Raw genomic sequence first — 22,016 nt, 5'->3', positions numbered from 1 at the left:
ACTCCCTTCGCATCACCACTGCCGTTGCTGTGGAATGTGCTGCTGTGTCCGCAACGTCCAGGGCGATCTGAACTCCCGTCCTCGAGGCCGCGTAGCCTTCTTGCACTATGGCCTTGAGCACCGGCTTTTTGTCCTCTGGAAGCGAGTCCATGAGGGAGGTTAACCTGGAATAGTTGTCGAAATTGTGGTTCGCTAAGTGCGCTGCGTAATTTGCCATTCGCAACGTTAAAGTGGAGGAGGAGTAGACCTTTCTGCCGAACAGCTCTAGCTTCTTGGCATCTTTGTCTGTTCCCCCTGTCCTGAATTGAGATGTCTTTGATCTTTGTTGCGACGACTCCACCACCAAGGAATTTGGCTGTGGGTGGCTGAACAGGAACTCCATGCCCTTCGCCGGCACGAAGTATTTCTTATCCGCTCTCTTTTGGACAGGCGGAATAGTCGCAGGGGTCTGCCATATCGTAGTGGCGGACTCTAAGATCGCTTCATCAAGCGGTATTGCTACTCTGGAGGAGGCCGGAGGTCTCAAATTTTTGAGGAGCTTATGGTGTTTCTCTTGCACCTCTGCTGTCTGGATGCCTTGCGTGAAGGCCACCCTCTTAAACAGCTCTTGAAACTGTTTGAGATCGTCCGGAGGATGGACGTCCCCCGGGGCCGTGGCCTCGTCCGGGGAGGAGAGCGAGGAACCGCTGGGGTACGTCTCTCTGGACCCTTCCGGTTCCTGCTGGTGATGGTACACCCTCTCGCTAGAGGTTTGCGAGGGAAAATCTCGGGGTTCCATAACCAGTCCCCCCGAGATGCTTGAGTCTCTGTCCCCGGTCGCAATTGCCCTCGGGGGTACGAGATCGTCTGTGGGGATCTTTCCCTAGTAGATTGCCGATGGTGTCTATGCCCCGCGTGGTAGGGGCGACCATGGCAGTATAGGCACTGTTCTTGGGAAGGTGACCTAGACCACTCCCTTGGTGCATACCCTCTGCGTCTGGGGGAGGGAGATCGTCGAGACACTGGAGAGAGCGATTTTGCATAATAGTCCAGCGGTTCAAACCCCAGGAAGGGTGAAGGTGGTCCCAGCCAGGGTGAGGCTAGTTGCAAAAATGGAGAAGGGGGCTCCGGGTAGGCTAGGGGGGACCCCTGCCTTCTGGCTGGAGTCTGCAACATAAGCGGAGGGCTGTGAGAAAGCAACTCCACAGCCCTGTCCGGAGAGGGGCTGCAATGCCTCCTCTTGTGTGCAGCCTTCCCCCTCCCTGGAGGAGGTAACTCCGCCCCCTGACGCACAGGGGATCCCGGCCCCGTCCGCACCGTGCTAGGCACGCTCGAAGGCGGTGCCGCACGTGCGGTGTCCTTCGGTGCCTACAGGCTGCGTGCCTGCGCGCTCTGCACCGCCGGTTCCCCGGGGGTCGGTGCCGCTGCCTGCGGTGCCGCCGGTACCGGCGCTTGTTTAGCCACCACCCTGCCTGCGGTGCGGGGCGGCTGGCTGATTATCGGAGGCTGAGCCGCTTCCACGTGGCTCTCCGTGCCGCCGCCGATCAGCTGTTGCTGCGGCTGGGGGCTGCTCGCTCCTCCCGTCCCGCTCGCTGTTGCTGCCAGCAGGGATCGGGCTGGGGAGGCTTTCCTCCGTTTTTGCGCTGATGGGGTGAGGGAGGCAGCTTTCCTTTTATGGGCCCCGGAGGGTCCCTCCTGCTGCGGCCGCTCCGACACGTCTGGCTGGAGGGCCTTATCAAAAAGCAGCATTTCAAGCCGCATCTCCCTGTCTCTCCTTGCTCTGGCTGTTAATTTAGCACAGAAGGAGCATTTCTGTGCAACATGGGACTCCCCAAGGCACCTTATGCATAGACTGTGCCCATCAGACGCTGGCATCGCCTCTCGGCAGGACTCACATTTTTTAAATCCTGAAGAGGACATTGTTGGTGAGTCTTTCAGTTGTTAAACGGGTACTTAGCACCTTCTCTGTGCTGTTTTCCCCTTCCGATGGCCTGCCGCAGCAGGAGGGCTGATGGCCCTATGCTCCTGGCCTCCGGCGCTTGTTACTGGGACTGGATTGAAGCTGTCCCGCTTGTAGTTTGTTTGTTGCTTTTGTTTTTTTTTGTTTTTTTTTTTTGCAAAAATAACAACCGGCTAACTTGCAGTAGCCTAAGTACTTGAAAAACTTTAAAGAAAAACAGTTAAAGTCATTGAATACGCTACTTGGCCTTAGCCTAGTTCGGATTCCGTCTGCAGCCGACGGCGGTTAAGAGGAACTGGCGGGGACCGGATTGCACACATGGCCAGGAGCGCGCAAGGGAGCGGCGCGCGCCGGCGCATGCGCGGTCCGGCAGAAACTGCTTGGAAGATCCGATCTGCGGCGCCGGGCAAGCCCGACACCTATTGTGGAGCACCCACGGGGACACTCGAAGAAGAACTGCTCCTACAGGGGAGGCAGCCGCACTTGTCAGTGGCGGCAGCAAGAGTCACGTTGCTGTCCCTGACAAGCGGGGAAAACTGCTCCTGTCAGGGTTGGCAGCCTGACTCTTGGCTGCCGCCGCTGACAGGAGTGGTTTCCTGGTCCACACAGCAGTGGGAGTTGGGAACCAGGTAACAGTCTGGATCCCGGCTCCCCTCCACCTGCAGAGTTGAGAAACTGACCACAGCAGCAGCTGGTCAGTTTCCTGGCTCCAAGGAGTGGAGGAGATCCATGAAACAGCCTGTCCCTGGTTCCCAGCTTCCCTCCACTGGCTAGAGCCAGGAAACAGACCAAGGCTGCTGCCCTGGTCAGTTTCCCGGCTCTGCAAGGGGAGGGGAGCTGGGAGCCAGGCTGCTGCCTGGTCCCCAGCATTCCGCTGGTTGCAGGATCTGGGAAACTGACCAGCTCATAGCCAGTCAGTTTCCTGGTTCCTGCCGGTGCAGGGCAGTTGGGAACCAGGCTGCTGTTTGGTTCCCAGCTCCCTGCTGCTTAGGAGAACCAGAAAACTGACCAGCCATGACCAGTCACTTTCTCGGGTCCCGTAAGCAGTGGGGAGCTTGGAACCAGACTGCCCCCTAATTCCCAAATCCCTGCCATTCTGGTCACTTTCCTGGCTGCTTGCATGAAATTTTGAGTTAGGTGGAGGTTGTAGAACACAACCCCTGTGTGACTCAAGGGTTTACTGTACTTACCACAACATTGTTCTTCACACTCCTGACTTTCATATCAAGCTCCTTCTGTTTGTCCAGCATTACAGTATTTTGTATGTTCCCCACTTGCATCTGCAGTAGAAAAGGACAACAAAAACAAAGACAACTGTTAGCCGCGTTTACACAAGCCAGTTACTTCGAAGTTGAAATTGACGTAAGGCGGCAAGACTTGAGGTGGTCTCCTCACCTCAAAAAAGATATATTGGCATTAGAAAAGGTTCAGAAAAGGGCGACTAAGATGATTAGGGGCTTGGAATGGGTCCCATATGGGGAGAGGCTAGAGAGACTGGGACTTTTCAGTTTGGAAAAGAGGCGATTGAGGGGCGATATGATAGAGGTATATAAAATCATGAATGGTGTGGAGAAAGTGAATATAGAAAAATTATTTACCTTTTCCCATAATACAAGAACTAGGGGACACCAAATGAAATTGATGGGTAGTAGGTTCAAAACTAATAAAAGGAAATTTTTCTTCACACAGCGCACAGTCAACCTGTGGAACTCCTTGCCGGAGGAGGCTGTGAAGGCCAGCACTCTATTAGGGTTTAAAAAAGAGCTTGATAAATTTTTGCAGGTTAGGTCCATAAATGGCTATTAGCCAGAGATAGAGTATGGTGCCCCTAGCCTTCAGTACAAGGGCAGGAGATGGATGGCAGGAGATAAATCACTTGATCGTTGTCTTCTGTTCTCCTTCTCTGGGGCACCTGGCATTGGCCACCGTCAGCAGATGGGATGCTGGGCTGGATGGACCTTTGGTCTGACCCAGTATGGCCGTTCTTATGTTCTTAAGTCGCTATCCCCAACAGGAGATGGGAATAGCGCCCTCCTTCGACGTTGAACATTGAAGTAGGGCACGTGTAGACGATCCACGTCCCACAACATCAAAATAGCGGGGTCCTCCATGGCAGCCATCAGCTGAGGGGTTGAGAGACGCTCTCTCCAGCCCCTGAGCTCTATGGTTGCCACGTGCAGCAGCCCCTTAAAGCTCCCCGCCCCCTTACTTCCTGTGCAGGAAACTGAGAGCTCGTGCAGGCAGCAGCACTGCCACATGCCCAGCCTGCATGGACCTCAGCAGCCCCAAGCCACCATCCTGCACCCCATGGCAGCCAGCCAGCCCCCCAAGCACCCTCAGGACACCCCCCCAAGGGGAGCCAGGGCTCCCAGGCTGGAAGCCAGCCAGGGAAGAGGCAGCGGGGCCCCTCCTGGATGGAGGCTGAGATCCGGGACCTGCTGGGGCTCTGGAGCGAGGAGGAGGTGCTCCAGGTAATGGGGAGCAAGAGGCGGAATGCGGATGCATTCTCTCGGCTGGCAGAGGGCCTGGCTGCCTGGGGTCACCCTGCCCACACTCCTGACCACGTCAGGAGTAAGTTCAAGGAGCTGCGGCAGGGTTATGCCTGGGCCCGGGACGTGGCCAGCCAATCTGGGGCCACCCCCGCCACTTGCCCCTTTTACAGGGAGCTCAGGTCCATCCCGGGCCCCCGGTACACCTCCTCCCCCTGTCCACTCTTGACACCTCGGCCAACGAGCCCCAGCACACCCTGGAGACGGAGTCCGCCCCAGAGGCAAGCCTTGCACCCCAGGGGCCCCCCCAGAAGCCCACCCCTCGGACGCTGGAGGAGGAAGAGGGGGAGTCCTCCAGCGACAGGGGGCTCCGCATTGCCCTCCCGTCCCACAGCTCCAGCAGGGTGTCCGCCCAATGGGTGTCCCCCGATCGTGGGAGCGGACCATCAGGTATGTACCCTGCCTGGTGCACGCCCCCGGGGTTAAGGGGCGGGGACAAGAGACATGACCAGGGCCCTCCACATGCCCAGATGACCATGGCCCCAAGGACAGCAGTGCCATGTCCCTCAAAAGAGTGCATCAGCCCCTGCCCCGCAGCAGGACAGTGCCATGCCCCATCCCTGGGGATGGGGGGAGCGGAACCTAAGGTCCCCCGGGGGCGGAGGACACCCATCAGCAGCAGCATCATCTCCGGGGTCGGGGATGGGGAACCAGCAGCAGAGGGGTTGGGGAACAAGGGCCAAGGGTCAGGGCCCACCCTAACGGCTGTCTCCACTCTTGCTCCCCCCTGTGTTCCGCAGCTGCACCATCGGAGGGCCCAGAGAGCACCGGTGAGGTGTCCGTGGTCCCGGAGAGCCTACCAGGGCCATCCCAGCAGGCCAGCCCCTCGGCAGAGCACCGACCAGCCCCAGGACAAGGCCTACAGAGGAGCCACCCGCGGACGGCCACGGACCCCCAGCTGCTCGCGACCCTCCGCCATCAGCTGGAGGTGTCGGAGCAGCGCCTGCGGGTGCAGGAGAGGCGGCTAGAGCTCCAGGAGCGAGCGCTGGCGTGGTGCCAGGAGGCTTGGGGGACCTTCATGCGCACATTCGACCACATTGCGCAGCACCTGTACCCCCCCGCCGCTCTGCCCGCCATCCCTCCACCATCTGCCACCCTGGTGCCTGCCGCCGAGGGGGACCACGGACCTGCGGACACCGGCCGGCCATATTTGCCGGTTCTCCCGGCCCCCACCCAGCCTCGACCAGGGCTCCGGCCGAGACGTGGGTCATGCCCCCCAACACCGGGCGCTGGACATTAGGGTGTGGAGCTGAGGACGTGGCCCCCCCCTTTGTACATATTCCATTTGTAAATAGTTTTTGTTGGACCCGTTTTAGTAGCTGCCCCCCCCATGTACATAGTTCCCCCCTTTTCTTCTGTTAATAATAAGGTTGAACTGTTTTGTTTGAAGCAACATTTCCATTTATTTCAAAGAAAAGTGTGGGGGTGTGCGCTCTCGGGTGCTCTATGGTGTGGGCGTGGGGGCAGGGAGTGTTGTGGAGGATGGGAGGGGGTGCAGTGGGTGGCTCACCCGCAGCTGGCCCTGCCAGCGTTCACCCCGCAGCCTGGTCAAAATGGGCCCGCAGGGCCTCCCGGACCCGGATCCCCTCAGGGTCGACCTGGCAACTGGGGGCAGCGGGTGGCTGGATGTCGGCCCTGCCAGCCTCCACAGCCCAGCCCTGGAAGAAGGCCTCTCCCTTGCTCCCCACCAGGTTGTGGAGTGCACTGCACGCACCCACAACCTGGGGGATGTTGGTGAGGCCTGCATCCAGGTGGGTGAGGAGACACCTCCAGCGCCCTTTGAGGCGGCCGAAAGTGCGCTTGACCACCTGCAGCACGTGGTGCAAGCGTGTGTTTAACTGCTCCTGGCTGGCTGTGACATCGCCCATATAGGGGTGCATGAGCCAGGGCCGGAGGGGGTACGCCACGTCTGCGACGATGCACAGGGGCATGGTGGTGTCCCCCACAAGGATCTCCCGCTGGGGGATGTAGGTCCCCACCTCCAGCCGGCGGCACAGGCCCGAATTTCTGAACACCCAGGCGTCGTGGGTGCTGCCAGGCCAGCCAACATAAATGTCCAGGAAGCGGCCCCGGCTGTCCACCAAGGCCTGGAGGACCACCGAATGGTATCCCTTCCTATTGAGGAAGCGTCCTCCGCTGTGCTCCGGGGCACGGCTGGGAATTTGGGAAGCCCAGGCTGGCAAACCCCACGATGGCGGCATCCGGGTCCCCAAGCCACACGAGCCTGTGGAGAAGCAGTGCATTGATTGCGTGGACGACCTGCAGGGAAAGGACATGAGAGAGCACTGGTGAGGGGTGTGCAGAGTGCGTCTGGCCCTCTCCCTGAGGGCTCCCCTCCTGGGCTTCCCCCCCACCCGGGTCCTCTTACCTCCATGAGGACAGCCCCAACAGTGGCCTTGCCCACGCCGAACTGCTGCCCTACGGATTGGCAGTGGCCACTGCCAGACAGCTGCCAGACAGCGATGCTGACCCATTTCTCGACGCTGAGGGCACGTCGCATGGAGGTGTCCTGGTGCCGTAAGGGAGGTGTGAGCCACTGGCAGAGCTCCAGGAATGTCTGCCAGCTCATCTGGAAATTCCAGAGCCAGCGGTCGTTGTCCCACTCACCCAGCACCAGCCGCTCCCACCAGTCCGTGCTCGTGGGGTATGTCCACAGCCAGTGGCGTGTGCGGCGGGGGGAGGCGGGGAGGCTGGGAGGGCAGCAAGGTCTGGGGCTGCTTCCTCATCCCCTGGGGGCAGCTCATCTTCCTCAAATAAAAGATGGTCAGCTGCCTCCTGCATGGCACTAAGCAGGGCAAGCACTGCTCTGGCAGGGGCGGGTGTGTGGACCTCTGGCTGCTGCTGGGGGTCCATGCTGCTTACATGGGGTGTGCGTGCTTGTGGCTCTGCAGACCGCGTGTGTCTGGGAGGGGCCCTTTAAGGGAGCGGCTTGCTGTTGCCCAGGAAGTGCTAGTCCGCCCTGTGACCCTGTCTGCAGCTGGTCCTGGCACCCTTATTTCGATTTGGGCCGCTTTGGTGTGTAGACGCTCCCCTGCAGTGCCTACTTCGATGTAGTGCTGCCCAACGTCGCTGTTGAACGTCGATGGCACCACCCCTGGAGGACGTGTAGACGCTATTCATTGAAATAGCTTATTTCGATTTCGCTACATCAAAATAAGCTATTTCGATGTAGCATCCCCGTGTAGACGTAGCCATCGTTATTTTTTCTGTTTTGATTAATACAAGCTCCTGTGATATTCTGATGGCTCATGAGAAATTGTTATATATATTATAGTCAAAGAATTAGCTTTAAATAACTGGAAATGGGAAAGGCTGTCATAAGGAAAAGGGATTGGAGTTTGTGTGAAAATACATAAACTGCCTTTTGGCTGATACATTGTACTTTATATCATTTTTGAGAAGCAATAATTTTATTATTTTTTATACATGTTTCTGACTTAATATAAGTAAATGTAACAGTAGAGAAGGCCAGATATTTTTTACTAAAGAGCTGATACTTATGTTGGACTTGTAACATATGCATACACAGTGAATAGCAAGAACAGGGCAGGCATATGTACAAAAAAACCCATACACATTGCTGCACAGTTGAATTTTTGCACTTCTACAATATAAAGCAAGATATCTTAGGTGGCTGCCATGGGGCCCCTATGTTTTATGAAAATTGGCTTATGAATATGTATAACTCGATGCTTTATGCAAAATAGGTAACAAAACATAACATTTTTAAGTTAGTCTGCTGAATCTGTATATTCTGTTTTTGGGTATGCATCATTCCAGTATGTGAAATTAGAAATATGTAGTGTGAACTCATTTTTAATTCTAAATGTGCTAATGAGAGCCATTAGGGATACTTCAGGAACTTAATGGCTCAGTAGCCAAACCAATGACCTGTGACTGATTTTATTTCTCCTGTAAGCCCAAACTGTGGCTGGTCCAAAGAAGATATGTGACTATAGTCAATGATAGCAGAATCCAACTTCAATCTGGCATATTTCCAGGGGGAGGGGAGACTGAACAAAGGGTCATCCCCTTCCCTCCTCCCAGTCCCCCAGGGAAAAATCTGTTTAAAGAATGGAGTGCAATCAATCAGACTTTTCTGTCCACAGCTGGCCTTTGAAATCGCCTCCACACTCTCCGAGGAGACACAGGAAGAGACCTGTTAACAGACAACTGTAGTGAGAGGGTAAAGGCAAAGCTACTGGGCCCAGGTCAGAAAAAGACCAACTCTGGCCTGAGATAGAAACAACTGCTTAAAGTAAGAATTTGCATGCAACAAGTTTCTTAGTGTACTCGAATTCACTGGCACGTTTTGTTTATTTATGTTTGTTTATTGTAACCTACTTTGATCCGTGTGTTTTTGTTTGCAATCACTCAAACCCTACTTAATAAAATCCCTCTTGTTTTTTTATCAAGCTCAGTGTAAATAACTGTTACCTAATGGAAGCAAGCACAGTGCATATCTTTCTTTCATCGATAAAGGGAGTGGACATCCTTATGAGCATTCTCGCTATAGAAATTTTAATAAGGTCAAATGGATTTACTTGCGGTTTTTGTCTCTTTTGAGGGGTTGGGTTCCAGGATGCTGTCAGGGGCATCTGTGTTGCTCGGCAGCAGGGCAGTTATTGGCAGTTTTGTGCTTTGGCTGGAGGAGACCAGAGCTTCCGGCCCAGCGGCACAGAATGGTGGGGAGCTCCAAAGGGCTTGATCAGTGCACTCGGGGCGGGACAGGCCCTAGTGAATTTCTGTGATCCAACCCATCACAGACACAATCACTTGAAACTGAATCCAACAATATCGCTTTAATAGTTAATTCTATTAAAAAGCCAAGATACATGAAGGACAGGTTGCTTCTCCGTTGAGCAGTACACAAGCATCTGTACTAGTGAAGCACTTCAGACTGTAGGAGAGTTTTACATAACATACGCTGCAACAACTACTGTTTTGTGCAGTTATTACCAGTTTTTCATGAAGTATATGATCCCATAAATTTGTCAAAAGTCCCTTTAAGTCAGACTCTTAAAGCTACCTGCCTATTGTTTCTGTGATTTGAGATATGGTAAGGGACTTTCCTGTGTGCTTGGAAGGTTTACATTTTGGCTTTATGACTGTAGTGAGTCAGTATGGCCTCCTGCAGACTCAGAGGCAGATGAGGCTGCAAAGAGGCCCTGGTGGGCGGGCCCGGAGCCAGGATACCAGAGGCCCGCCCCTCAGAGGGCAGAGCCCAGAGCTAGAAGAGCCCAGGGCGGGGCTCAGGGCTCATTAAAGGCTGGGCCTCCGGGCAGGGAGGACGCGCCTGCCTGAGCTCCCCAGCGCCAAGTTGAGAGGGCCTGTCGCTGCCCGGCCAGGCCAGAGGAGCAAGCCCCCAGCGGCTCCGAACAACCCCGAATCCAGATGCCCCAGGGGGACTACCCGGACTTCCCAGACCTGCCAGGGCTCTCACGCCGGCGGAGACCCCCTACCCCCTCCTTGACAGGGCCAGCCTGCGCTGGGCCTGTGCTTAAACCCCTTGTGAACTGCTGCCTGCCCTGGACTGAGGGCTGGGCCGGAATTGTATTACTATTGTGAACTGCTGCCCCACCCTGGACTGAGGGCTGGGCTGGGCTTGTATTGCCATTGTGAACTCCTGCCCCGCCCTGGACTGAGGGCTGGGCTGGGCTTGTACTGCTATTTTGAACTGCTGCCCTGCCCTGGACTGAGGGCTGGGCTGGGCTTGTACTGCCATTGTGAATTCCTGCCCCGCCCTGGACTGAGGGCTGGGCTGGGCTTGCACTGCCATTGTGAACTGCTGCCCCGCCCTGGACTGAGGGGCTGGGGCCTGTATTGTATTGCACTTGAACTGCTGACCGCCCCAACTGAGTGCGGGCCGGTGTTGTAACCCCTCTTTGGTTGCCGACCACCCTAGGCCAAGGGCCGGGCAGTCTAGGACTTCCTACAATGACCTACAGCTCTTTGAATGTTATCACAGTGACTTTCTGCATCTGTATAACTTACAGTCCAAAACTGTCCCATCCCAGTACATTGTAATACCAAAGTACTTAGCTGTGATTAATCTATTACTGTATAAATTTGAGGTGCTACTTTCTGCAGTATGAAGTTTGTGCCAAGTGTGTTGGGACATGTTTTTAAAAATCTCAGTTACCAAAAAGTGTGGCTACTCTCAGGGGGAAAAAAAAAAAAAAAAAAGGTAGAAATAAAACAAGATTTACTGTAACAGGTGAAGAAAGAATACTCTAGTTCAGGGGTTAGCACCCTTTCTGAGGCGGAGTGCCAAAATTTGACCTCTTGACCTCTATGTACTGTCTGAGTGCCAGAGATACTTTTTAAAGTCACTAATAGTCCTACTTACAACAGCTTCATTAATAAATACATTGAGAGGCAGAGCTTTACCATTTAGGTGGTGGTTGGTAGCACTGGTTGGTACCGTTAGCTGGCACTTTGTAATCTACAGGTGACACGACTTTGAGAAAGCTCTCCGCTGCATGGGGAAGGAGGGACAGGGCTGAGCTCCTGCCTCACGTGCCTTTGAAAACTGGCTCATGTACCACTTTTGGCACCCATTCCAGGGGTTGCTGACCCCTGCTCTAGCTCCTGTAAACTTTTTTACTTATTTAATGGGCTCACTCCAGTGAAAACACAAGGTGGTAAGGAAATATTTAAAGAGCAAATCAAAAATAATACTGTTGCATCAAGATCATAGTGCAAGCTACAGAACACTAAGAAGGATCAGGTGGTCACCACAGAGCAGGTTGAGTGGTAAGCTGCAGAAAGGAAGCAGGCTAAAATCCCACCAATGCTGGAAATGCTGAAAAGGTAAAAACAGATCTTACAGGTGAGTCATTATAAAACCTGAGAAGGTTGTTTAAATTCTCTTTACCATACCAATGGTATAACTGCATATTATACTTATGTTTAGCTTAACTGAAACTAAATGTGAGCCTAGTATGTAAAATCCAGTTTAGAAATGTTAACATCTGGCTTCTTTTCATAAGTTTCACCTAGCTCATGACTACAAAGGCAGCCAAGGCCTTGAATTCCCTCCTAGGGTGTAGCTGACTTCCTTTTTCTTTAAGCTATGCCTAGACAAGCAAACAGTTTAAAAGAAGCCACATCTTGTGTGGTGGATGTTTGTGACAAACCAGATCAAGCTTCCTTTTTTAAAAACAGGAGGTGAAGGAAAGAGGAGAACATGCATATGCTTCTGCTTTCGGTCTCTCACTGTGTTTGGGTGGCTCTGACTTCAGCTGCTAGAAAGAGAGAAGAGATTACCTGGTCGGACAACTGCGCACTGCTCAATATTTTCCTCTCTTCCTTCAGACAGTTGCAGATTGTCATTGCCATTTGTATTGGGTCTTCTTGAAAATGATCCTGATTTCAGAGCATTAAAAATAGTCATTATTAGCACACACCAGCCATTCCAGTTCTCATCTCTGATAAAACCACTGGGCAAAAAAAACTTAGAATATGGCAGCTGTAGGTGAGCCAAGATGTGGCATGTACATACACTACCACAGCAGGAGCTACTGGGTCAGGCACAGTGTCCCTAGAACAACAGGAGGCATAACTGCTGTGTCAACCTTATCAAGAAAGCAAAGCCCCCTCAACCCCTTCAAAGGCCACTCCCCACCCACTTTCAGGAAGTTTAGTACAGCTGTAGGTAGTAGTTTTGCAGGGTTCTTGCACCTACTGTGTCCTGCTCAGGAGCACATGGTGGAAAGCTCCTTGCTGCTTATAAACCCAGTTAGCACTCGGCACAAATCTAACCCTATCATTGAGTGTGTACAAAGCGCTTGGATGCAGCCAATGGCAAGATAGCAAGACAAACAGGTAGCTGCTCCATCCTAAGATTGGATGAACAGGACACCCTACCTACTACACTACAGAGCACTGTTCTGCAATAGCTGGAGCTCTGTGGAAGGAAAGAGGTTAGGTGACAGGAGCAGAGGGGAAACACTGCACCCAGCGAATCCACTAATAAAATCCCCCATGTCCACATTCTTTAATGTCCTGTCATGTTTCTCTGTCCATAGTACTATAGCTTTTACTCTTTATAACAAAGTACTTAAACAGCTACAGCCTCTGGCTGACTTTATTGGAGACTAATATGTTATTTGATCCTTGACATAGCATAAAACACTTTTGGTTTCTTTGGTATAATCCTATAGAGCCTGGAACAGAACATGTACAGGACACGTTCTCTTTGGCTGTGTCTACACTAGCCAAAAACTTCGAAATGGCCATGCAAATGGCCATTTCGAAGTTTACAAATGAAGTGCTGAAATACATATTCAGTGCCTCATTAGCATGCGGGCGGCTGCAGCACTTCGAAATTGACGCGGCTTGTCCAGATGGGGTCCTTTCGAAAAGGAGCCCCATCTGGATGAGCCGCGCGGCGGCGAGCCACATCAATTTCAAAGTGCCACGGCCGCTCGCATGCTAATGAGGCACTGAATATGTATTTCAGCGCTTCATTAGTAAACTTCGAAATGGCCATTTGCATGGCCATTTCGAAGTTTTTGGCTAGTGTAGACATGACCTTTTTGTGGCCCCATAATGTCTTTGGAAAAATATTTCTTCTTCTGTTGCTGCATATCCCCCCGCAAAAACAGATACAAACAGAAAAGAAAAATCATTTCTTGAAACTAGTATAGTAGTCAGCAGTTACATGTACCATTCACAAATGTTAAGGGAAAAAAAACTTCAGAAGGGGTATAACTATGAATTTGCTAATATTTAAGCTAGAAGAATATCTCTTGAATAAAGTAAGAGTCTAGTAAAATGACAGAAACATGCCTATGTGAATCTAAACAAGTTATACACCTACCTGAAGGTTACGTTTGCTTTTCCTTATGTTGTGTTGCAACAAAAAGTTGTTTTCTATTAAAAATCGACTGAACTGATCATCTAACTGTGAGAGGAGGCCATGGAACAGTACCGTAGCAAACGAAACATTGTTGGCAGCGTGTTCCCTAGGATATTTAAAGTATGTTTAATTTTAAATGCAGCTATAAAATTTATATTTTTTATTTTAGCAAGGTAAGTGAATGCTTCCCCGCTCCCAGGTGCTGGTCTTAGTTCTCAAATGTACTGAATTGGCACCTGTAGATTTTATTCAGCTATACTCTCTGTAACCCTTCTATTCCTTCATTCTCTTCTCAAATGGATAATACTTTCTTTGCTTTCTTTTCTAGGGTTACTCTTGCAATATTTGTGTATTTGCACACGTATTTTCCCCTAATTACCACGATACTAAGGCGTTGGAATTGAGATCTATTAATTTGCTTGTTAATGTAGCTCCACAAAAGATATTCCCTAGAGATTTTAGCAATATTTTGGCTAGTGGAGATGAAACTGAAATGCTGATCCCTATCTCATCTTATGAATAACCATCCATCTCCCCCCGGTGGACAAACAAACCAGAGAAGCAGTTGTTCCCCCTTGAGCTGCCAACCCCAGATGAGACTGGTAAGTGCTAGAAGAGAGTCCATGGGAAACAGGGACTAGTAGCCATACAGGCAAACTAAATATCTGCTCCCATCGCCCAATAGCCATTCTCACAAAAATTTACTGCCCTAAGTGGCTTCTTGCTGTTATCATACAATACCGGTAACCCTGTTCTTAGTTGTGCATGCATAGTGGTTATCCATAAGAACCATCGGCACGTTCACAGGGCCAGAACCTGGCACCATATCTTTCAAAGGTCTCACTGGTTAAATTAGTGGTGTCCAAAGGGAATGCAAAGCTTGCCACACTTACTGTTGTCATCTTTCCATATTAGCTACATTATAGTACATAAAACTTTATTATTTACCCCATTATATTATACAAAACTTCATTAAATAATATTAGAAAAACAAATACCTTCTGGCCTTTGAATTCACACGAAACTGTGAGATGACGTAATAATTGCAGACACAAGTACAGCAACATGGCTCGTTGCAGCAAAGAAAGGTTAACTATGGGAAGGCTCTGAACCCTGCATAGCCTGTAACAACCACCCCCCGCCAGCACGGCTGGGAGTGGTGCAGTTCCAGTTTTTCCTGCGAGTAGCACACAGACAGCGGCGCTGTCCCCATGCATTAGAGGGTGTGATACCAAACCCCCATCCTTGCCATGCCCTGCAGTGCTCCTTTTCAGTGCACGTGGCATCAGTGCTTGCAGGGGCTCCCCACTGGCTCGCAGGCCAACCACTGCATTGCGCCTATGCTAATTGTCTTGAGCACATGTGACAAATTCAAAGAATTATTTCTTGTGAGTTAGGTTTACATGCATTTGCCACAACGCAGTGCCCTATTCGCCACATGTGGTGAGTAGCGAATATATTGCACACCGCAGAGTTAAATCATTTAATGGCAAATTTTATTTACATGACAGCACTTTGTTCTCACCAGTCTTGATTTTCCAGCCATTGTGCCAGATACTGTCTGATTTCCATGGGAAAGCTGTCATCATACAGCTGATGTACTTGCTCCAAGAATTTGGAATCAAGTTGCTGCAACTGGTACCACTGTGCCATTCTGTGAAATCAAGAAGAACAAGGATTAATAAAAATCACACAAATCTTATTCACAATTACATTCCAAGACATATTTTACAGTAGACCATTTTAAGGAAAATTATTATTTAAACTAAATTTTGAGAGGAAAACAATTTGCATAGTAAATTTTCAATTTTTTGACAAAAAAAAAGAGAAATGTTTTGTACTTGGATTTTTCTGAAATTTCCAAAAGCTTCCAGAAAAATTTGCCTATTTATTTTGCAATGGTAATAAACACCCTTTCTCAGTCATCTCTGGGTAAGTGTATGACGCACAGGAGAATATGTAAAATTTACATAATTTAATGGAGAATCAACTTTAAAAAAAATCACTTTTCTCCTTATTATAATTAACATTTAAGATTGATATAGCAAAGTAATCAGCGATCTCTGCCCAGATTGTTAACTTTGTGCTTTTGACAGCACTTCTCAAGACATTTCACTGTCTCCCCTCTGCACTCCTAAACCTTACACGGGAGCTCTGCGCAGGACCAGCAGGCTGCCTGAGCATTGCATATTCAAGACTGAGGTCTCACATTCAATTTCCCTATCTGTGCATGAGTTTTAGTTCAGGAGAAAGACAAACGTCACTGCAAATCCATACAAATGGTCAGTGCACTCAAGTGCAGGTGTAGCATTTGAAACAACTTTTAACTTGATACTGAAAACTGGATGGGACCCCTTTAAATGGAAAAATATGAAGCAATTCTGCCTGCTTCCTCCCATCATGAACACTATGCTTATGCCTTCAATGCAGATGTCTGAGTTAACTAGATTGGAGCTAACTCCTCAGTCAGCTCACCTTGAGTGAGCGTGTCCATGGCATGCGACAACATATGAGCCACAGAGCAATTGCATTACTATACAGCAGCACTGAGAAATAAAAAAGCAGCAACCTTCCAGGGATGCAGCTTTCTCCCACTCCGACTGGCTGCTAACAGTGATCCACAGCCAACAAGAGCGGCAATCACCAGGTACCTGTGGAGGCACACGTAAATATAGAGGTGGGGGCCAGCCAGGGAGTAACCGTGGAGGAACAGATCAAGTCTGCAGGCTGGTATTTGCCTGCTATACAGAGTGCCTGGGTTCACAGGAGACCTGGTCAAGAATTTTTTGACAACTGTTTTTATTAGAAAATGCCAAGCAATTGTAGCCAAATGTTTTCCAGGAAAACAGTCACCAGTCCTGGAACTTTTCCTTGCAACAAAGCCCATTGCCAACTTTGTCCACATATCTATTCTGGAGATACCATCACTGGACCTAACCAGGTTATTCACATATTCACAAGCACATTCTCATGTCCTCAACTATCATCATATATGCCATCATGTGCCAACAATGCCCAGGTGCTTTGTATATTGGACAGACTTCAAACTCTTAGACAAAGAATTAATACGCATAAAACAGACATAAAAATACTCCTGATTCACAAACCTGTCGGTCAGCACTTTAATGGAGTGGGCCATTCTGTTAATGACCTGAAAGTCTGTGTCTTACTGAAGAGGAATTCTGACAAGTTTGGAAAGACAGGCTGCTGAACTCTCTTTTACATTCAAATTTGACACATTAACATGTTGTTTGAACCAGGATGGGGATTTCTGAGGTCATTATAGGGGCTCTTCTGCATATTGGCTTTATCTAATTCTTGACTCCTCCCCCCTACTTCTGCCCCTCTACTCTCTGATTTGCTCACCTTGATAATATTTTTCTGATTTGTCAACCTTGATTACTACTTTTGGTTCTCTGTGCCTTAAATATTGAGTCTGTTCTGGTATGGCTATGGTCTGAAGAAGTGGGTCTGTCCCACTAAAGCTCATCACCTAATAAATTATTTTGTTAGTCTTTAAAGTGTTACTGGAGTGCTTTTTTGTTTTCCAGGAAAGTGAGAGTTTTGACAAAGTTTTCTTGGGTACAGAATGGTATTTGAGGCAAGAGAAAAGGAATGAGACAGGTCTACCCTATAAGAGCCAGTATTCCATTGGTTAGGGTCTCAAGTCCTTGCTCTGCCTGATCTGGAAAAAGAACTAGATGCGGGGCCTTGCGTATCCCAGGTAATCTGCAAGTCCTAGAGCCAGTCTTTTCTCTGACCCAATACATATTTAATTCATTCACACAAAGTGGAACAGCTCCAATGTTCCCTCTAATTTTTTTCCATCCATGTGTGGAATAAATTTTGTTATGTGTGCCAAGGCATGCGTGGATGTGCCCCACCAGTAGAAACACAAGCTGCTGATGTGTGCCACTGTGGGCATTCTGCTAATCAGCTAGGCAGCACCTGAATCTCTCCTGGGCAGCCGCCCAAACACTCGGGGAATACTGAACAGCTCGAGTAGGAGAGAGTTCCCCGCACCACCTGGCTGGGGATCCCGTGGCGGGGGCTGCCAAGGTATCGGTACTCTGTACTGGCAAGTACCAGCACAAAAAAAAGTACTGTGTGTTTGTATGAAGTTATTCTTACAGCAAAGTAACTGACCAGATATTTTATCAACTACAACTGGGTAATAAACTCTTACAACTGAAAAGGATTTCGGGAGTCTAGCCCCTGCACTCCCTGCAGAACTAAGCATCTCCCTAACAGATGTTTGTCTAACCTACTTTGTTTAATACCACAGAAAAAGCACCCTCAGTGGTTAATAATTAATTCACAGTGTTTTAATACCACCTGCCGCAGAGAGCCAAAGGAGAGAGAGAAAAGAGCTACTTGCAGCATGTGAGCCTCAGTCTCTCTCTGCTCTGGTACAACCAGAAATTACAGGATCATGGCCAGAATTACTTGGCAAAACTCCATTGCCTGTAGTGTAAGGTTACAAGATTGTAATGGTCCCTTCTGACTTAGATTTTAAAGATACTTAGGTTCCTAAGTCCCTCTAAAAGTGATTTCTCTAATCGTACATGTTGTCTTTGAAAGGGTAAGCAAGTATCCCATGTCTTTCCATTACATTTTTCATGCTATATTTTTATGCTATGTTCCTTCATTATGCCCTCCTAAAGTCTTGGGACCAACTTGTACCCCTCTGTGTGTATTTCTTAGGAAAGGGACATAGTATTAAAGAACCTTGAGTCCTGGAGGAAACAGGTGATAATATAATACATGGAACTATACCTCATAAAACTGGAAGAGACCTTCTGAGGTAGTGCGACCATATCTCCCCATCCCAAAAACAAGACGGGAAATATGGGGGTGGGGGCAGCTCCTCCTGGCTGCTCCAAGTCCCAGGCAACTGGCCATCCCCGCCCCCTCTCCCTGCCCCGGGGAGGTGGTGGCCCCGGGGCGCTCCTGGCCCCGGAGTCCCAGGAAAGCATCAGCCGGGGGCATTCTCCGCCCCAGAATGCTGGGAAAGATGTGGCCTGGGGCACACCCGGCCCCCGAATCCCAGGAAATTGGCAGCCATGGGCACTCCCACCCCCACCCCTAACCTCCAAGGACCTAAATATGGGACTGTTCCTCCCTTTTAAAAAATAAGTTGGGATGCCTTTTTGGTGTCCCAAATGCAGAACCATCCCTCCCAATACTGGACGTTTGGTCACCCTGTTCCAAGGTCATCAAGGGGAGTCCCCTGTCCTATCACCTTCCCTGACATTTTTTTTTAAACTCTTTTTGCTCCGGATCCCTAAATGGCATCCTGAAAGATTGAATTCACAACTCCAGGGTTTAGCCAGCCAATGCTCAAACTGCTGAGCTCTCTCCCTCCCAACACTACACATCTGAGGAATCGAAAGAGGTGGGAAGGTACAGTACTATAAAGGAGCAGCTTCTTTGTGTTTTCTTATATCCCTCTCCAAATACAGGATCTGTGATGCCATTTACAAGTCACCTTCCATGTCTGAAATCTCCCTCTCTCTTCTTAGCCCGTTAGCTAAGGCATCCACAGCCACTGGCAGGCAAGAATACTATACAGATCAGCAGCTCTTTTGTTCTTGCTCCCACTACCTTGCCAGGCAAAGGAGAAGGCTCAGCATTTCCATGTACAAGAGCTGGGATTTCTCCTCTGATCTGAGGAGAGGTTTGGCTCTTAGAAATGGCCACTGGATCTGTGGCTGTGCATCCAGTCAGCGAAATTCTTTGTGAAGCTGGTGCATAGATATTGGGGTTGCAGGACAGTCCCAGAAATGTAGACTTGTTAGTCTGTAGCTTCACAAATGGCACTTTAGAGACTAACAATTACTAAACCATGAAAAAAGCAGTCTGCTATCACTTTAAAGGCTAACAAAATGATTTATTAGGTGATGAGCTTTCCTGGGCCAGACTCACTGCTTCAGACTCATGCACCTGATAAAGTGGGTCTCCTCCCCCAAAATCTTATGCTCTGAAATATCTGTTAGTCTATCAGGTGCCACAGGACTTCGTGTTGTTCTTGAAGATGCAGACTAACACGGCTCCCCCCTGATACTCGTCACCTAACACGTTGTTTTGTTAGCCTTTAAAGTGCCGCAGGACTGCTTTTTTGTGTTGTGAACATACAGATTAACCCATGAAAGCTCATGATCTAATAAACGTGCTGGTCTCTGCAGTGCCATAGGGCTGCTTGGTATTTCCGCTAGGACCGGTTTAAACAGCAGTCATTGGGCCTTGGACCGAGCCCGCCTGCTCACGAGGGGTCTGCCGGGAATGAGGTGCACGTAATTTGCAGTAGCAGGTGAACAGTACGTCAGACGGAAGCGTGGGGCTCACGGGGGGCTCGTCCCCTCCACACGGTAAGCTGGTAGCTCACGGGGGCCGGCAAGACCCGTCGCCCATCCTGCTTCGCACGCAGCTGCGGCTCTCCCGCTCGGCTGCTTAGCGGTGTCCCCACCTAGCGGAGACTCCGGCTGGTGGGGCCGGGAGCAGCGTTACCCTGGCGGGAGGCGGGTGTCAGCGGGGCCACGGCTCAGGTCACGGGCAGGAAGGGACCTTGTGGCGAAGGCCGGAGCGAGGCAGGGTCCCGGGCGCGGCACATCCCCCCTCGCTCCCCGGCCACTTCCATCTCGGGGTGTCCCTGCCCCAGCGCGCTCCGCCGGGCGCCCAGGCTGCGGCGCTCGCTCACTCACCCGACCGCCGAAAGGAGGCTGCAGGCCGCTGCCACCGCTCCGCTGCGCGCCGCCGGCAAACCAAAACCGAACCGGCTGCAGCAGCGAAGCGGCGGCCGTGCGGCCAGAGCCCGGCCCAATCCCGAGCCGCGGGGCGGGCCAGCGCGGAGCCGCAGCCAATCCACGCTGAGCTGCTTCCGACGTCATGCTGTTCCGGCAAGCGCTCTGTCCTCCCTGCTCGTATACCCTTCTCGGAGCGCGCTGTTGTCCGGCCCGCGCTCCACAGCGCCACCTTGGAGAGAGCCCCCCCCCCCCAGCCCTCACCCCATCTCACAGAGCGCCCCACCTGACAGTGCCCTCCCCCACCTGTGCTCCACAGCACTCTCCCCACCCCATGTCACAGAGCGCCCCACCCGACAGTGCCCTCCCCCACCCCACCCCACCTGTGCTCCACAGCATTCAGCCCACCCACAGCACTCTCCCCACCCCATGTCACAGAGCGCCCCCACTGCCCCGCTTCAGTGTTCACCCCACCTCCCAGAGCCCCCCACCCTACTCCACTCCGTCACCCCAACTCAGAGCCCCCCACTGCCCCGCTCCACAACACTCACCCCCAAACCTCCCCGCTCTGACGTGCTCTACAGCGCCCACCCCACCTCTCAGAGCCCTGCCACCCCGCCCTGCTCCACAGCCCTCGACCGTACCTCACAGCCCCTTGCCCTGCCCTGCCCCACAGCGCTCACCCCCACCATAGAGGACCTTGGAGTACAACCTTGCCTTGTGCCCTGTGTACTTACATGATTTATTGGGAGTTTGAAGGCTTTTGTTTTTCATTAGCAATTCCTAAAAGAGAGGCTGAGAATATGTTGCTGATGCTAATAACAAACATGGTCACGCTTAAGGCATTTGTAGCCTTCATGTTTGAAGATAGTGGCAAAAAGACCACAGTAAATCAGTAAACCGCTGAATTCCAGGAGGAAAATCGTTCCTATGTAAGTTCTCTACGCTAGCTTTGAATTCTAGTGGTACACTGTACAGTAACTTTCTTGTGCTGCATTCTTGCATATTTTTGTATCGCTTTTGGATTCTGATTTAAAATAAACCTTTTATTTTTCCTGCCCAGGATGTTTTTGATATAATGTTGTTTTTTAAAGAAATTCAGCAAAAAGCAAGTTTTGCTGCAGAGGGCTCCTACCATAGGTTTGAGAAACCTGATTGTGAAAGCTAACCTGGACGTTTAGAGTTGACCAAGGCATGAACGGCCCATATTGCAAATTGCTGTGTAGCTCCCTCTCCCACTTAAGTGACAAAAGGGGTGTTTATGTTTTTAAGGAGAAAAATCAAACTATCTCTTTGTCTATTTTAGGGCTTGCCTCCCTAATAGTTAATTGAAGTCAATATAGCAAAACTCACTGTCTTCACAGATGCCAGTGTCAGGCCAAAGTATATACCATAGGAAGACACCTCTCCCTTATGCCAGAATAAATGTGTTGGTTCTTAAAAAGCCTCCACTCCAAGGTACTGATGGAAGATTTTTTGACAATTGGTTTGAGGTCCATACTTCTGAACTAAGCCTCTTATTTCTGCTGGAAGATTAGGAAATAAAATAGTTTCCCTTTGTCATCAGCATTTTGATTTTTGAAAGGTTTGAAAAACTGATGGCCAGCTTTGTTTTCACCATTATATGTTTTCAGGTGAGAACTAACAATTCCCACTTTTAAAAGAGGGTGTGCTGGGGCAAAGTTGTTAACGTATTAGCCTGAAAATATATTAGAACATTTCCAATGCTGAAACAAGCTTTCTTTGGGCTTTCAGCAGCACAACCCTAAGTCCAAAATTGTGTCTGGGGGGGAGTGTGCACACACGGAAGGCAAATTCTGCTTTAATTTACACTGCAATAAGGGAATGCCAGAGGTGGAACCAGTGCCTTTGTTTGACCCATTTTGCTGTTCTGAAAGCAGTGTTCTTTCCAGTGGGGGTTTAAT

General features: G+C 50.4%; 1 protein-coding gene across 1 annotated transcript in view; it reads right to left on the bottom strand.

The window, feature by feature from the left end:
* STAT1 (signal transducer and activator of transcription 1) overlaps nucleotides 1–20,143 on the bottom strand; it is a 64,839-nt gene extending 44,696 nt beyond the window's left edge. Inside the window, exons 1-5 of the mRNA XM_075002006.1 lie at nucleotides 20,053–20,143; nucleotides 14,877–15,005; nucleotides 13,313–13,457; nucleotides 11,758–11,856; nucleotides 3,130–3,219 (exon numbers count right to left, since the gene is read on the bottom strand). Of these exons, the coding sequence (XP_074858107.1) occupies nucleotides 3,130–3,219; nucleotides 11,758–11,856; nucleotides 13,313–13,457; nucleotides 14,877–15,004 (462 nt within the window). The 5' untranslated portion in view covers nucleotide 15,005; nucleotides 20,053–20,143. The remainder of the gene's footprint in view (nucleotides 1–3,129; nucleotides 3,220–11,757; nucleotides 11,857–13,312; nucleotides 13,458–14,876; nucleotides 15,006–20,052) is intronic.
* Between the last annotated feature and the right edge of the window lie 1,873 nt (nucleotides 20,144–22,016).

Source organism: Carettochelys insculpta, chromosome 8 (genome assembly GCF_033958435.1).
Source record: "Carettochelys insculpta isolate YL-2023 chromosome 8, ASM3395843v1, whole genome shotgun sequence".
In the NCBI taxonomy this organism is placed as follows: domain Eukaryota; kingdom Metazoa; phylum Chordata; order Testudines; family Carettochelyidae; genus Carettochelys; species Carettochelys insculpta.
This window is presented reverse-complemented; position numbering and strand designations above follow the sequence as displayed.